The 18737-nt window shown below is 39.0% G+C and overlaps 1 protein-coding gene across 1 annotated transcript; it reads right to left on the bottom strand.

Moving 5' to 3' along the window:
* Positions 1-250: 250 nt before the first annotated feature.
* On the bottom strand, positions 251-8522 carry LOC148598868 (uncharacterized). Its single transcript, XM_088560298.1, has 5 exons — positions 8179-8522; positions 3624-3774; positions 2602-2799; positions 1830-2000; positions 251-1586 (listed from the first exon to the last, which is right to left on the bottom strand). Exons 1-5 carry the CDS (start codon positions 8308-8310, stop codon positions 886-888), a joined length of 1353 nt encoding a protein of 450 aa, XP_088416424.1. The 5' UTR covers positions 8311-8522; the 3' UTR covers positions 251-885.
* Between the last annotated feature and the right edge of the window lie 10215 nt (positions 8523-18737).

Raw genomic sequence — 18737 nt, 5'->3', positions numbered from 1 at the left:
GAATGTCGAATTTGGTACAATAAGAATATTTGCTTGAACTTTAATATATTTAATCCTTTTATTGTGCTTTCCATGAAAAATCCGATAAACAAACCTTACAAATACATGTTTTACACATGTATATTGCACGTATTTTACCATACCACATTCTGCCTACTTCTATTAACTTAGCACCTTCTGACATATCAACACGTACCGTATTAATCTATGTAAGACTCGGGCAGCGAAATGTCATATAAAATCAAGTATATTGACTATGTTATTGTGTTTTATCAGCCATAAAACAAATGTTCGATTTCCCAAAAAGTCACAAATACAAAGACAAAATGATAGAAAACAACGTGGAAGCGTCATTCCATACCACAAATTTCCAACTTAAGCCTTTTTTTTCAGAAATGTACCATACCGTTTTGATTTCAAAGTAATTCTTCTCGTATATTTTCGCAAATGAATGGAGATTCTATGGCGGTAAATGTTAAGTGATCGGTATGAGTAATTATATGTAACCTCCATGGGTATGTTTTGCATGTTAAGATTTTTATGAAGCCGTGTCCAATATCAATTTGAAGTCAAAGGTGATACAATGTAAGATTATCTTGAAAAACAAGAAGTAAATACAAATGTATATTAGATGATTCTAGGGGAAAATTGTTTATTTGTCATAAAATGGACTGACCCTTTAATTTAAGTTTTTACCTTTTAGTTTTATTATTTCAGAAATCTATTTACAGAGTATTGCTTTTAAATACAGCCCTGTTCTTGGTTCTAATAATTCATTCATTGACTTAAACGGATGGATTCATATGTCATAGAATAAAATGTAAATATACAGGCAATAAATATTACAAGTCACTTGTTTTAATTAGTAACGACGGTCACAGATTGTCAATTCTTGTTGTCTTTTGAAGATAAAGGCAAGTAGCCACTTCTTGCGAACTTTGTTAATTTTATAGCTTCAAATCGACTCAATCCAAATTCGTCCTGTAGAAGTTGTTCATCCAGTTCTTGAAGTAAACAGCCATCCACTTGCTCCGCTGTGAATTTCTCGGTGTGCTTACTGAGATTTAGCAAGCCTAAGTATTTGCTAACTTCCTCAATTGTTAATCTGGAAACATCCGTTGAGCTCAGTGACCATCTTGTTTGAACAGTTTCGTTTGTTGTTGCTAACGTTGTTGGATTGTTTTCATTTGGCGTTGGTGGTAGTGGTTTTGAATATTTCTTATTCTCTACATCAGTGGTGTTTGTTCTTCCAGGAAGAGAACCCGGATGCAAAGTTGATCTTCGATGACATTTTATCGCCGGAGACTTCTTTCCTACTTTGATACCTCCTTTGTGCTTCAAATACTTATTAACTTCTAACACATCTTTCGAAATGTGAGCTCCGTTCGTTAGGGTTATTTCTTCATACAGTAAATGAGGGTCTATCCTACTTTCCCTTGTTTTGACCTTGATCTCTTCATATACATGATTATCGAGTATCACGGGATCCGGTTTTACGTAAATTTCTAAATCCTCAGCTGATGAATCTTGACCAATGAGATTTTTGCTGCTCTCTTCATGTTTTACCAATGATGCTATAAACATATCTGCAATAAAATTGATTGAACATTTCTTTAAGTTTATTCAGAGTGGAAGATGCACACTGTATTCCAACTGATTAATCCGAATAAACATAGCTTTCAGTTGTGACGCCCTTTGTATGATTGAATTTTTACGTTAAACAACATACGAATTGAACATGAAAATGTCTTTACTCCAGGAAAGAAAGTCGTCGGTCCACACTATGTAAAATATGGTATTTTCAATCATGTTTATGCTTCAGTACTTACCTCTATGTCCAACCTTGCCTTTGAAATTTACATAAGTATCCACGGCAACACGCATATGTTCCACTATATGGTTATAATAGCCATCATCACCATTGGTAAGACCAGATACCGATGATAATGTTGCATTACAATCATCAATTAGGATCGAAAATATGTTACCGTATACTGTATCTATATGAAAATATATTATATAAATTATATATGGTGATTTTGAATAATTTTTCAGTAATTCCTTGAAATGTCCAGGACTAATGTTACGATGAACTTTAACCTTAAATTAGTGGTACATAACACAAGATAACGAAATTTCATATTATATTGAAATTATGTTTCATCAAGCCTCATGTGTCGAGATATATCTGATTTTATTTAATTTGTTAAATGCACTGACAAAAACTATACGGATATTTCGGATTGATTCAGCTGGATATTAAAGCTCCTGATAAGGATGTTGGATAGAAATGAATTTTAGATTTGCATAAAATATTGAAGGTCACTGTATTAACTAATTTTAGGTTTCATAATTAGTGAAAGTTGAATATCGGAATTTCACCATCAAATGATCCTCCGCGAGTTGAAATTGTGCAATATTAACCTTTCACGAGTTATGAAAACTTTTACTCAATAATTCTTTTGAAATATCTGGCCGTTTGACATTCGACAACTGCCATCACGTCGGAAATTTTAGCGATCGTTAGTCTATGAAGTCACCAGTTGTTACGGGAGAACAACGTTAGAAACGTCACATATTGCTTACAAAATGCTGACAAACCTTTACTAACGGGGTTCCCAAAAATAAATCTCAAAACGTGTCGATCATAAATCCTCAACTGTACCGTTCCTGATACTGCATGTCGCTCGTTTCCAGCTCTAATCATACACATAGAGTTTGTACTTGTGTCTAACTGGACGTCAAAAGGAAACGTTCGTTCATTGGAAACTAACCATTGCAGCAATTTAGAACTATTTCCTGAAATAAAGTACACGATGACGAACAAAATGATTTCTAGATACCCTGCAATACATTATTTTAGTTTATTTAAAAAAAAAAAGATAACATACTTTAGTTTAATTCCACACCGATCTCGATCGATGTACATTATTAGATTCCCTGCAAAAACTATGCACTGGATCCCTGTCGGAAAAATGTTGTTTGTTCAGCACTTCCCCTGTATTACAATCAGTTGAACAAGTTAAATTGGCACCTTACTAAGTTATTCAGGACCCTGTCCAATCGGCAATTTGATTTGATTTTTTTCGAGTATACTTTGTATGAGAAAAAAATAAATCTGAATATTAGTTTGTTTTCTATGTGACTTTCATGTCAATTACTAATTGTCATCTATTTAATTACCGAATACTCTTATATATTAATTTAACATATGAAACTTTATTTAGTTTTGAATTAGCGTTTGTTTAATGATATCACACAGAAGTATTTTACCCTTTGAAGCAAAATAGAAACACAAGAAGATGCACCATGACATTATGACAGGACATTTTATAATGAAAAATTAAGCTGTGGATCAGAAGATGCCCATGTGGAGAATGAATAACGTATTCCACGTTTTGCATCAGGGAACCCAAAGCGGCATTCAGATGAAAACGAAAAAAAAGATGGAATAGAAGTGCACAATGCCATCACTTGATAAAATATATGAAGACTAAATAACTAAAATGTTTATAATACAATTTTAAAGTAAAGAACTTTTATAAAAATGCGATAAGAATTTATTTATATGTGTAATCTTATGTTGCACTTTGAGCATCCAGTCCATATATTGGATTGATTACCTGTCTTTCCTTTCTTCATTTCAAACATTGGAACGTCACATGTCATTGGGATACTAACTGTCAAGGCGTCTCTTCTGAAAGACATGCCAGTGTCCTTCAATAATCTTGCAAGAACGCGATGCTCTGTACATACGCCTTGGACTCGTAATACCTGAAAGTATAAGAGAAACCAAATAAAGAACATTAACCCCGGCTAGGGTTCTGAGCACTAATTAGTCGCCTTTTACGCCTTTTTGCTGCAGGCCTATTCTTTTGACACCCGGACCTGCACGGGGGAACAAAATTTAGGGACGTAGACCTAGGGTACGGGACATAACTCTTGAAATCAGGGATATGTTTGTATTACATTCAATTTCACCTGTCAAGCTTCCCTATGAAACAGAATGAAATCAGTCCAGGTTACTGTGATGCTTACATGAGATTGATATAACATTTTAAATACAAACGTTCCGGTGATTTGTAAAAGTTGTGTCCCTTACCTAAGGTCAACCACCTTAAGTAATGATTCTCCCATGCTTTCTCCCATTCAATGAAACGTCTGCTATCTCGTCCGCAACCTATAACTATTTCCTGATTGACTACGTAATATTCCACGTTACACTACATTTTAGAATCTCCGAAACAGGTTGGGAAATTTTTCATAAGGCATAGTATAATTTTTAGGAATTTTTTTTACTACTACATTAGAAGAAGAATCGACATGAAAAAAACAATAAAGATAAGAAAAGCAGCAAAGTGAACATATATTAAGGTTCTCAGACTTCATTAAGAATCAAAAACAAACACAACAACAAGATAATATGTTTTTTTATACTTGCATGTAAGGTCATATCGAAAGTAATATAGCTGAAATATTGCTGCTCGGACGTTAAACCCCAACAAACAATTGCCCACAGAGCAACTCGGATGCGTGCCCCAGGTGGTGGAATGGGGTACCCCTGGCGTGTTACATGCTGGGGTTGTCAGGCTATAATACGGAAAACCTGACCGCAAACCATAGTGGTGCAACGTGTTGGGAAAGATGTTATGCTCCTCGCACGTTAAAGAACCCTACTGTGGTATTCTCCCCGAGTAGGAACCATATGGCTCCGCCACAGGAGGCTAAATTGCCCGACCCTACCCATCTCTCCCTATTTCCAGTGGCAATCGAAATTTATCGACCCCATTGTCCTTGTGTCCCATCCCTTTTTTAATTTCATCATTTCCTGTTCATTTTGTCATCAATTTCATGTTCATCGTCTGAATATAGCTGAAATATTGCTGCTCGGACGTTAAACCCCAACAAACAAAATTTCCTTCTGGCCATTCCATTTTCCGTTTCATCATCATGTTCGTCGCTAAGATGTGGCTGAAAGTTTGCTGCTCGGGCGTTAACCCCAACAATCAATCAATCTGATGACTGAACATTGGTGTTGAAGGATCCAATTACACCGGTATTGAATATATTACATATCTGTAATTCTATATGTTCGCTTTATATTGTTTAAGAATGAAATAGGTTACAAGATTAAAATGCATATAATGTCTTTTACACAATATATAAATAGATGTTCAGAAGTAGGAGTTTTTATTTAAAAAACTCTTTAAGGAGGTGATTCATGCTTTGCGATTACCCACCAAGTTCACTTTATTTCTTCCCCGTGCAAGTCCGGGTGTTAAAAGAATAGACCTGCAGCAGCACTAAGCTTGTCGTAAAAGGCGACTAAATAGTGCTCAGAAACCTAGCGCCCCGTGCAGGTCCGGGTGTTAAAAGAATAGGCCTGCAGCAGCGCTAAGCTTGTCGTAAAAGGCGACTAAATAGTGCTCAGAAACCTAGCCGGGGGTTAGGCGCTCTGCCCACAGAGCAACTGGGATGTGTGCCCCAGGTGGTGGAATGGGGTACCCCTGGCGTGTTACATGCTGGGGTTGTCAGGCTATAATACGGAAAACCTGACCGCAAACCATAGTGGTGCACCGTGTTGGGAAAGATGCCACGTTCCTCGCACGTTAAAGAATCCTGCTGTGGTATTCGATAGGAGTAGGAACCTTTGCGCTCCGCCAGAGGAGGCTAAATTGCCCGACCTTACCCATCCCCCCTTTTACTAGTGGCAATCAAAATTTGTCGACCCTGTTGTCCTTGTGACCCATCCTTTTTTTTATCATTGCATGTTCATTTTATCATCCATTTCATGTTCATTGTCTGAATATAGCTGAAATATTGCCGCTCGTACGTTAAACCCCAACAAACAAACGAACCTAGCCGGGGGATAGGGCGCTCTGCCCACAGAGCAACTGGGATGTGTGCCCCAGGTGGTAGAATGGGGTACTCCCTGGCGTGTTACATGCTGGAGTTGTCAAGCTATAATACGGAAAACCATAGTGGTGGAACGTGTTGGGAAATATGCCACTTTCCTCGCACGTTAAAGAACCCTACTGTGGTATTCTCCCGGAGTAGGAACCATAGGGCTCCGCCACATGAGGCTAAATTGCCCGACCCTACCCACCTCTCCCTATTTCCATTGGCAATCACAATTTGTCGACCCCATTGTTCTTGTGTCCCATCCCTTTTTCATTTTCATCATCATTTCATGTTCATTTTATCATTAATTTCATGTTCATCGTCTGAATATAGCTGAAATATTGCTGTTCGGACGTTAAACCCCAACAAACAAACAAACGAACACTTTTATTTCTAATTCAGAAATATTAACAGACAACATGTCCAGTCTTATTTCGTAATTTGGAGTCATATAGATTATGAATAAAATTGACACTTTTTAATCGACAACATATAGTGGTAGACGTGTTTTTCAATAAACGGTCGGCATTCCAATGGGAACAAATTGTGCTCCATTACTTGCTGACCTAATTCTTCACTCTTGTTAGGCTGACTTTATAGCTGATCTGATCCGAAAGAAATAAAGAATATCGTTTGGCTAGATCCGTTGATCTCAGTTTCCGCTATATAGATGACGTATTATCTTTAAACAATCCTAATTTCGGGGATTTGATACATCGCATCTACCCCAAATAATTTGAGATAAAGGATACTACAGACACTGTGAAGTCAGCCTCATATCTTGACCTACACTTAGAATCGATGGTCAAGAAAACTATTGACCAAACTTTACGACAAACGTGATGTTTTTTCATTCAAAATTGTCAACTTTCCTTTCATCTGTGGCAACATCCCTTCAGCACCTGCGTAAGGAGTGTTCATATCACAACTCATACGTTATGTCATAACTTGCCGAAACTACGCAGACTTTTTGTATCGCGTTAGAACTCTAATAGACTTCTGGAACAGGGTTATGTTGCTAGAAGACTGAAGTCATTTTTACAGAAGTTTTATGGTCGTCATCATGAACTCGTTTTTTTTTTTTTTTTTTTTTTCTTTTGTTTTTGTGGTGTATCCATCTGCACCATGAAAACTGATTTATTCAACGGGTCATAATTTTCCTTTTCTCGTTTGTCTACCCCGGAATCGACTTTTTATGACCAACTCGGCGGGTGTTTCTAGAAAAGCAGAGGCCGCTTACCCTACAGGTGCACCTGGTCCATGCTCCCAGTTTTAGTGGAGTCCGAGTTGCTCATTTGCTTTTGTTACTTTGTATATATGATTTTAGTTACTTTATGTTCTTTGTTGTGTATGTCTGTTTTCCATGTCTGGGCTTTGTCCATGGATTACATTCTTTTGATTACCGCTATAACCTTGGTTCCCTTGATTACTCTTACAAGACTTATTTTTATTTGATTTGATTTGGTGGATTAAGGTGGGAGATGACTGTATGGTTGTCTCAAAAGTACGAATCTTAATACAAAAATGACTTGTTACGTTAAAATAAATCATATGCAGTCCGAAGAAGCATCCATTTGTTGGGTGGGTTTTACTACACCATGAACCACCTCCACTATACACAATATACTAAATAAGCATATCTGAATTGAAAAGCATGTCACAAACCAAATAGTATTGACTTATTTATTTACTATACAAACCATTCATGACACTATAGTGTAAGAAATTTATTATTCTATTTTTTATTTTGTTCATTTAAAGCAAGAATGTTTCTAAAATGCATGTACATTGTAGTTACTTATAACACAATATTCCTTCTATTGATCTCCTGAAAAATGTTTAACCCAAAATTCATGCTATTTCATGTATGTTTACTGTAAACTTAATCAAAATCTGTTGTTGAAATTTCCTTCGTATATCTTGTTTCATTTTTCAGCTATCTAATATTATTCATTTAGCGATACACCGTGTTGGGAAATATGCCACGTTCCTCGCACGTTAAAGAACCCTACTGTGGTATTCTCCCGGAGTAGGAACCATAGGGCTCCGCCACAGGAGGCTAAATTGCCCGACCCTAACCACCTCTCCCTATTTCCAGTGGCAATCAAAAATTATTGACCCCATTGTCCTTGTGTCCCAGTGTCCCATCCCTTTTTCATTTCATCATCAATTTCATGTTCATCGTCTGAATATAGCTGAAATATTGCTGCTCGGACGTTAAACCCCAAAAAAACATTATATAAAGAAATGACTTCAATAGAATATATTAGGACATACCTGCCCAGTATCAAGTACATTGTATGGTTTGTCTCCATAGAAACCCTGGTTTACAACAGCTAGACATGGCAGTTTTTGTTTTTTGACAAAATCTTCCAACGTCCATCCGTCTTTTTTGGTCGAGTAAAACATTTTGAAGTCGATAGTGTTTTACTTCCGCCTTTGCAATTGTTCCATTGAATGTAATTAAAAACCTCTCCTTTTGCACTTATATATTGATAGTTGTATAGCTATCAAGTTCGGTATAAATCATTATTGCGTTAGGTTTTCCATATTGGCTTAATTATTGTATGGTCCGATGATAGCCATATTTGACTGAGGCCGAATTCCATTATGACTAGCTGGCCAAGGACCAATTACTCAGCTAATGGAAAAACTAACTAGTCCAATACATCATATTGACCTAGGCCGATATTGATTTCAACCAGGCCAATATGACGTATTGGGTATCTAAATCCTGTATTGGACGCCTAAATCCCATTTTGGCACATTTGTATTTGGTATTGTATTGACAGTTTTTATCATATTTAGGCTAATATTAGAATTTTAGTCAATAATATGAAGTATGAACTCACAAATAAAAAAAGCCCCGTGCAGGTCCGGGTGTTAAAAGAATAGCCTTGCAGCAGCGCTAAGCTTGTCGTAAAAGGCGACTAAATAGTGCTCAAAACCCTAGCCGGGGGCTAGGGCGCTTTCCCCACAGAACAACTGGGATGTGTGCCCCAGGTGGTAGAATGGGGTACCCCTGGCGTGTTACATGCTGGGGTTGTCAGGGTATAATACGGAAAACCTGACCGCAAACCATAGTGGTGCACCGTGCTTGGGAAAGATGGCACGTTCTTCGCACGTTAAAGAACCCTACTGTGGTATTCACCCGGTGTAGGAACCATAGGGCTCCGCCACAGGAGGCTAAACTGCCCTAACCTATCCACCTCTCCCTATTTCCTGTGGCAATCAAAATTTGTCGACCCCATCATTTTATCATCAATTTCATGTTACCCGTGCAGGTTCGGGTGTCAAAAGAATAGGCCTGCAGCAGCGCTAAGCTTGTCGTTAAAGGCGACTAAATAGTGCTCAGAACCCTAGCCGGAGGCTAGGGCGCTCTGCCCACAAAGCAACTAGTATGTGTGCCCCAGTTGGTGGAATGGGGTACCCCTGGCGTGTTACATGCTGGGGTTGTCAGGCTATAATACGGAAAACCTGACCGCAAATCATAGTGGTGCACCGTGTTTGGGAAAGATGCCACGTTCCTCGCACGTTAAGGAACCCTGCTGTTGTATTTGACAGGAGTAGGAACCTTTGCGCTCCGCCACAGGAGGCTAAATTGCCCGACCTTACCCATCCCCCCTTTTTTCCAGTGGCAATCAAAATTTATCGACCCTATTATCCTTGTGACCCATCCTTTTTTTTCATTTCATGTTCATCGTCTGAATATAGCTGAAATATTGCTGCTCGGACGTTAAACCCCAACAAACAAACCAAAATAGAATATATTGAGACATACCTGCCCATTATCAAGTACATTGTGTGGTGTGTCTCCATAGAAACCCTGGTTTACAACAGCTAGACATGGCAGTTTTTGTTTTTTGACAAAATTTTCCAACGTCCATTCGTCTTGTTCGGTTGTGTAAAACATTTTAAAGTCGTTCGTGTTTTACTTCTGCCTACTGATCATTATCGTTGCACTTGTTCCATTGATTGAGATCAAAAACCTGTCAATGTGCACTTATATATTGATAGTTGTACAGATATCAAGTTCAGTATAAATCAGATATTATGTTGTTATTGTATTGTTTCCCGTATTGGCTTAGTTATTGCATGATCCAATATGCTTAACCAAGGACCAATTCGCGCACTTTTGTTTTTTGTATTGTACCAGCAGTTTTTATCACATTTAAGCTAATATTAGAAAGTTAGTCAATAATATGAACAATGAATTCACAAATAAAAGTAATATTAAATAGTTTCAAAACACCTATCTAAAGTGACCTTCCAACTGGGGTAAAAATTGCATGCAATGACTTCTTATATGGACCTTTCACATCTTATCCTGGTGACGTAGCAATTGTATTGACGCATTCATTCACTTATCTCTGAGTTTTTTTTCCCTGAACTTATATAACAAATAAAACAACTAAAAAACGTAGCCCATCGTACAGAATGGACACTGGAATTAATTATTGTTCCTTCAACATTCTTGGTAACATAGAAACTCTTCTCGCCCCGTGCAGGTCCGGGCGTTAAAAGAATAGGCCTGCAGCAGCGCTAAGCTCGTTCTAAAAGGCGACTAAATAGTGCTCAGAACCCTAGCCCGGGGCTAGGGCGCTCTGCCCACAGAGCAACTGGGATGTGTGCCCCAGGACTTCAAAATGTTTTACTCGACCAAAAAAGACGGATGGACGTTGGAAGATTTTGTCAAAAAACAAAAACTGCCATGTCTAGCTGTTGTAAACCAGGGTTTCTATGGAGACACACCATACAATGTACTTGATACTGGGCAGGTATGTCTTAATATATTCTATTGAAGTCATTTCTTTATATAATGTTTTTTTGTTTGTTTTTTGGGGTTTAACGTCCGCGCAGCAATATTTCAGCTATATTCAGACGATGAACATAAAGTGGCTCATGAAATGATAATGAAATTAAAAAGGGAAGGGATACAAGGATAATGGGGTAGACAAATTTTGATTGCCACTTGAAATATGGAGAGGGGTAGGTTCGGGCAATTTAGCCTCCTGTGGCGGAGCCCTATGGTTCTTACTCCGGGAGAATACCACAGTAGGAGGGTTCTTTCACGTGCGAGGAACGTGGCATCTTTCCCAACACGGTGCACCACTATGGTTTGGGATCAGGTTTTCCGTTTGTTTGTTGGGGTTTAATGTCCGAGCAGCAATATTTCAGCTATATTCAGACGATGAACATGAAATTGATGATAAAATGAACATGAAATGAAAAAAGGATTGGACACAAGGACAATGGGGTCGACAAATATTGATTGCCACTGGAAATACGGAGAGGTGGTTAGGGTCGGGCAATTTAGCCTCCTGTGGCGGAGCCCTATGGTTCCTACCCCGGGAGAATACCATAGTAGGGTTCTTTAACGTGCGAGGGACGTGGCATCTTTCCCAACACGGTGCACCACTATGGTTTGCGGTCAGGTTTTCCGTATTATAGCCTGACAACCCCAGCATTTAACACGCCAAGGGTACCCCATTCCACCACCTGGGGCACACATCCCAGTTGCTCTGTGGGCAGAGCGCCCTAACCCCCGGCTAGGGTTCTGAGCACTATTTAGTCGCCTTTTACGACAAGCTTAGCGCTGCTGCAGGCCTATTCTTTTAACACCCGGACCTGCACGGGGCTCGTCATGATATGTGATACGGTCCAGTCATAATTTAGCGCCCCGTGCAGGTCCGGGTGTTAAAAGAATAGGTTAATAGGGTCGACAAATTTTGATTGCCACTAGAAAAAAGGTGGGATGGGTAGGATTCGACAATGTAGCCTCGTGGAGTAGCACAAGGGTTCCTACAGCTATCGAACACCACAACAAGGTTCTAAAACATGCGAGAAACGTGGCATCTTTCCAATCACGGTGCACCACTTTAATTTGCGGCCAAGTTTTCCGTATTATAGCCTGACAACACCAGCATGTAACGCACCAGGTACCCCATTCCAATACCTGGGGCACACAACCCAGTTGCTTTGAGGGCAGAGCGTCTTAGCTCCCGGCTAGGGTTCTTAGCACTATTTGCTCACCATTTACGACAAGCATAGCGCTGGTGCCGCCCCGTGCAGGTCCGGGTGTTAAAAGAATAGGCCTGCAGCAGCGCTAAGCTTGTCGTATAAGGCGACTAAATAGTGCTCAGAAACCTAGCCGGGGCTAGGCGCTCTCCCCACAGCAACTGAGATGTGTGCCCCAGGCGGTGTAATGGGGTACCCCTGGCGTGTTACATGCTGGGGTTGTCAGGCTATAATACGGAAAACCTGACCGCAAACCATAGTGGTGCACCGTATTGGGAAAGATGCCACGTTCCTCGCACGTTAAAGAACCCTGCTGTGGTATTCGATATGAGTAGGAACCTTTGTGCTCCGCCACAGGAGGCTAAATTGCCCGACCTTACCCATCCCCCTTTTTCCAGTGGCAATCAAAATTTGTTTTGACCCTATTATCCTTTTGACCCATTCTTTTTTTTCATTTCATGTTCATTTTATCATCCATTTCATGTTCATCGTCTGAATATAGCTGAAATACTGCTGCTCGGACGTTAAACCCCAACAAGCAAGCGCTGGTGCCTTTGAAACCCGGACCTGCACGGGGTGACTCAAATATAAAGAAGCTTTGTTTAATTACTTCAGCAAACTATGTAACACATAATAAACAAAATACAACATGTTCGTTTGTTGTTGGGGTTGAACGCCCGAGCAGCAATATTTCAGCTATATTCAGGTGATTAATATGAAGTGGATAATAAAATTGATAAAATGAAAAATAGGATGAGACACAAGGGATAATGGGGTCGACAAATTTTGATTGCCATTCGAAAAAGGGAGAGGTGGGTAGGGTCGGGGAATTTAGTCTCCTGTGGCGAAGCCCTATGGTTCCTACTCCGGGAGAATACTACAGTAGGGTTCTGTCACGTGCAAGGAACATGGCATCTTTCCACACAGTGCATCACTATGGTTTGCGGTCAGGTTTTCTGTATTATAGCCTGACAACCCCATTCCACCACCTGAGGCACACAACCCAGTTGGTCTGTGGGCAGAGCGCCCTAGCCCCCGGCTAAGGTTCTGAGTACTATTTAGTTGCCTTTTACGACAAGCTTAGCGCTGCTGCAGGCCTATTCTTCTGACACCTGGACATGCACGGGGCTAAAAAAAATAATAAAAACACAAGACCCATTGATAGAAGTGATTACGTCTTCGTATGTACAAGAAAGGAGAAAATACATACTTCATTCACATAATCTATATAATGAAATTAACCCCAAAATTATTATTTAGTTCGAAAAATTACCTGAAACATACCTGACACATACACTTAATAAGGTGTATTATAATGACCAATTATTGAAAAGTAGACCAATAAACAAATTCCTTTTTCAAAGTGTCCTCTTTAAAGATTTACTTTCATCTATCACAGTCAAGTATCATACTCGAATAAAATGGATTACACAATTGTTCAAATGAGGAAAACAAAATTGTCGTTATTGGAAACACACATCAGGTTTTTGAATATGGAGATTGACACCTCAATTGTTTATGATTTTGACAAATACTTCCCTTTGATATCTGATAAACGATTGGTACTTTAAAATAAAGAATAATAACCACCGGACGCGCTCAAATTTCCGGTAATTGAGATTAGTTTGTTGGGGCTTAACGTTCGAGCATCAATATTTCAGCTATACACAGACGATGAACATGAAATGATGATGAAATGAAAAAGGGATGGGACACAAGGACAATGGGGGGGGGGGGGTTCGAGGCATTTTGATGGCCACTGGAAATAGGGAGAGGTGGGTAGGGTCGGGCAATTTAGCCTCCTGTGGCGGAGCGCAAAGGTTCCTACTCCCATCGAATACCACAGCAGGGTTCTTTAACGTGCGAGGAACGTGGCATCTTTCCCAACACGGTGCACCACTATGGTTTGCGGTCACGTTTTCCGTATTATAGCCTGACAACCCCAGCATGTAAGACGCCAGGGGTACCCCATTCAACCACCTGGGGCACACATTCCAGTTCTGTGGGCAGAGCGCCCTAGCCCCCGGCTAGGGTTCTGAGCACTATTTAGTCGCCTTTTACGACAAGCTTAGCGCTGCTGCAGGCCTATTCTTTTAACACCCGGACCTGCACGGGGCTATTCAGATTTAAGTTTTTGTACAAATTAATTGGGCAAGGACTAGAATGCCTTGTACGTATATTGATATTTTCTTTAAATCAGATTTCTTCATAGCATTAAGTATCATGTTCAAATAATTTTAATTTAATATATTGCTAAAATCATAAAATCAACGTTTACTGGTTAATACAATTACTAGTATATAAATGAACATGTTAAACAGTAGAAGAATCCTCACAATTTCATTGAGACGTTACAGTAAACATGCACGGTGAACTGGCAAAAGTTTGCATCAGACATGCAGGCCAGGGCGAAATCATTTTCTCCATGTCTAGCAATAATACAATGTACATCAACTATACAGTGATAATATACATTTTATGCAGTTGAAGTGTAAGTTTCAGATGACCATCCTTATGAGAAGTCCTTTACTCCTGTTTGCAAATGACGATGTTATATGGTGGCTGGGGATTTTGTGAAGGAATTCGTATGGGATGATTTCGTTTTCTCTGGGGGTGCTTTGCCAAGCCAATTTTCGATAGCTCCTGGTGGACTTTTTTGCACGTGGACTGTGAATAGTGTTAACATAATTGAAGCGAAATACATGTATCAGCTTTATGTCAATTGGATGTGTTGATCATTTTTATTTATGTCGGTATAGTAAATCCATGTGTTGATCAGTAGTTGATTTGCTTTTACAAGTAACTGACTTACACAGGGTCTCTATTGACATGGCAAAACTCGCTTTTAGACCAAGAATAAAATATGTGTGTTAAAGATTGCCCTATCTATTTCTTTGGCCTATCCTAACAAATTTTACTGGTATTTTTTTATGAAAAAAACGCTTAACTATTATACACTATAGCCCCGTGCAGGTCCGGGTGTTAAAAGAATAGGCCTGCAGCAGCGCTAAGCTTGTCGTAAAAGGCGATTAAATAGTGCTCAGAACCCTAGCCGGGGGTTAGAGCGCTCTGCCCACAGAGCAACTGGGATGTGTGCCCCAGGTGGTGGAATGGGGTACCCCTGGCGTTGTCAGGCTCCAATACGGAAAACCTGACCGCAAACCATAGTGGTGCACCGTGTTGAGAAAGATGCCACGTTCCTCGCACGTTAAAGAACCCTACTGTGGTATTCTCCCGGAGTAGGAACCATAGGGCTCCGCCACAGGAGGCTAAATTGCCCGACCCTACCCACCTCTCCCTATTTCCAGTGGCAATCAAAATTTGTCGACCCTATTGTCCTTGTGTCCCATCTCTTTTTCATTTTATCATCAATTTCATGTTCATCGTCTGAATATAGCTGAAATATTGCTGCTCGGACTTTAAACCCAAACAAACATTTAAACACTGTTACAATAAAACAATCATCCAATGATAAATGATTTTAGAAAATGAAATGGTTTTACCAACCTTATTTAATTTCATCCAATTTAACCTAAAATGGATCTTTCTTTTTTTTTTGGCCGAAGCAGCACAGAAAAAATACAATTTAAATTGATGAAAACCGTTTAATTTTGTCGATAAAGGCAAGTGAAGATATTCTTCAAAATGTTACTTTCAATTGGTTTGCACATTGGACTAAGAAACCATGGGGACCTGTGCAGGTCCGGGTGTCAAAAGAATAGGCCTGCAGCTGCCCTAAGCTTGTCGTAATGTAATCGCACTATCTTAGGCATTAAATAGGCGACACAATGATGCAAGGTTCTGGATAGTTTATTACGAAGCACTTATAAATAAACCCTGTAACAAAATATCACAATTAGTAACAAGAAAATATATGTATAAGTTTCTGATTTTCTAAACATGAAATAAATCATTCTAATAGATGTACAAAACGTTTGTCAATCAAAAATTACTACTTGAACTGTATTTGCGTCACAGATTCATAAAATTAATAAATTGAATATTTAAATATTATCTGATCGAAAATTAATTTTCTGTGTCCTTAGAAACAGTATAACACTTGCCAAAAGATCAAAATGAAAATAGTTACTCTCATTCGTTAACTTCAATATTATATAAAAATAAGCATATTAAAGAAAACTGAATTAGCAAAACAAATACAAAAGCATCTAACTAATCAAAATTAAGCTAAGCAAATCAAAAGCAAATCAAAGCAAAATACTAACCAAATGTAAAATAAGCAAATACAAACTGAACGATTTACCATACCTCATATGAGGTACAAAGGTTATGCCTCATTACATCATAAGGTAGATTGCCAAATCTGTCATAATACCTGTACAACAAATCTTAAAGTAGTTACTTTGCACAGACTTGTATACACTGAAATTCAGATCTGCCTTAGAAAAGTTAAATAAAAAATGTAACTCAAAAGTATTTTATCAAATCTAAAAATTTACTCATTTACTCTCGGACTCATTTCGCTTAGTCGCTCGTCATTCATTATGTTTATTTAAAATCACGTTATTTAATTCAGGCATACATCAATAACTCTTACCTTAAATATTATGCCCGTTAGAAAATTGCATTTACTTTTAAAAGTTTATACAATTCACACAGCATTCGCCCAATACACATTCTGACTACGATAACATGTTAAAAGGGAAAATTACCCGTGCGTGAAACCATGTAAATCAATAATACAACTGAGTAGAATAATGACCGCAAATGTAAAGATAAAGTAATAAACTGACCTGAATTAACTGTAGAATTCCTCCAACATGAATAAGAAAATATCAAACTACAAATTAAAGTAACAGAAGAAATCAGATACGTGTGTTCGTCTTGAACATAAATCCGCAACTACATGGACTTCAAAGGGGATAAACCGCCGAAAGAGATATAACCAATGAAATAGGCCCCGTGCAGGTCCGGGTGTTAAAAGAATAGGCCTGCAGCAGCGCTAAGCTTGTCGTATAAGGCGACTAAATAGTCCTCGGAAACCTAGCCGGGGGCTAGGCGCTCTGCTCACAGAGCAACTGGGATGTGTGCCCCAGGTGGTGGAATTGGGTACCCCTGGCGTGTTACATGCTGGGCTTGTCAGGCTATAATACGGAAAACCTGACCGCTAACCATAGTGGTGCACTGTGTTGGGAAAGATGCCACGTTCCTCGTACGTTAAAGAACCTTGCTGTAGTATTCGATGGGAGTAGGAACCTTTGCGCTCCGCCACAGGAGGCTAAATTGCCCGACCTTACCCATTTGTGTTAGGAATGTATTTAAGAGAGGATGTATTATTGGATTTGTTTGTTTTCATTGTGTGTATGTGTGTGATATAATATTGGCTTTTGTAAATGTCAAAGCTGCACAGCATGTCAAATTTCGAACACCCTCATCATTTGGTTCCGAATATTGACTTAATTTTTTATCAATTTTATATTTAGGTACAGGTCCGGGTGTTAAAAGAATAGGCCTGCAGCAGCGCTAAGCTTGTCGTAAAAGGCGACTACATAGTGCTCAGAAACCTAGCCGGGGGCTAGGCGCTCTTGCCCACAGAGCAACTGGGATCTGTGCCCCAGGTGGTGGAATGGGGTACCCCTGGCGTGTTACATGCTGGGGTTGTCAGGCTATAATACGGAAAACCTGACCGCAAACCATAGTGGTGCGCCGTGTTGGGAAAGATGCCACGTTCCTCGCACGTTAAAGAACCCTGCTGTGGTATTCGATAGGAGTAGGAACCTTTGCGCTCCGCCACAGGAGGCTAAATTGCCCGACCTTACCCATCCCCTTTTTTCCAGTGGCAATCAAAATTTGTCGACCCTATTATCCTTGTGACCCATCCTTTTTTTTTCATTTCATGTTCATTTTATGATCCATTTCATTTCCATTGTCTGAATATAGCTGAAATATTGCTGCTCGGACGTTAAACCCCAACAAAGAAACAAACTTATCGGTGTATATAAGGAATTTTATTAAAGACCATTTGTACTTTGTCCTTTTCCTTAGAATTTATTAAGACACTTTTGTTACTATAAGCGACAGGCCTGATTTATCTCTGAAATATTGCTGCTCGGACGTTAAACCCCAACAAAGAAACAAACAAACTGATTTATCTCACTACGAAAAGGCTCGACGTTCCAATCTTGTCTCCTATAAAAATCCTTGTTATAAAATGTAATATTTTTTTCGCTTCCGTGTTTATGCACCTTTTTGCACACCTGTTGTGTTGTAAGTATATGACAGTGAAATGCTCCAAATACGCAGTGTGTTCAGACAACATAGTTCGAACAAAGAACAGATGGGCTTACGTTCACGCAATTTTTAAACATAATACAACTCGCCCGACCCTACCCACCTCTCCCTATTTCAAGTGGCAATCAAAAATTTCTCGACACCCATTATCCTTGTGTCCCATCCCTTTTTCATTTCATCATCATTTCATGTTCATTTTATCATCAATTTCATGTTCATCGTCTGAATATAGCTGAAATATTATTACTCTGACGTTAATCCCCAACAAATAAAAACAAACAAACAACTCTAATTTCTCGTGTTAAAATGAGGTACATCTTCCTGAAGAGTAGTTAGTCAAGGATCTTTACGATTTGATGTGATGCATTTTAAATGAGCAATCAGACATAAATCCAGCAACGATGGATTCGTCCAAAAGCCGTTTTAACTATATATAAATCTATCATTAAAAACACACACACACAACGTGCTTTTAAAACTTTTTCGTGAAAAAATATTAAAACAGCCATTTTAGGAACTCTCCTGGTGCTTGTTTAAAGTATAAAAAAAAATCAAGAAAAAAGTCA

Source organism: Perna viridis, chromosome 14 (assembly GCF_037379345.1).
Source record: "Perna viridis isolate PV_CMFRI_1.1 ecotype Kerala chromosome 14, ASM3737934v1, whole genome shotgun sequence".
Classification (NCBI taxonomy): domain Eukaryota; kingdom Metazoa; phylum Mollusca; class Bivalvia; order Mytilida; family Mytilidae; genus Perna; species Perna viridis.
The sequence above is the reverse complement of the archived record's forward strand: the minus strand, read 5'-3'. Positions and strand labels throughout refer to the sequence as shown.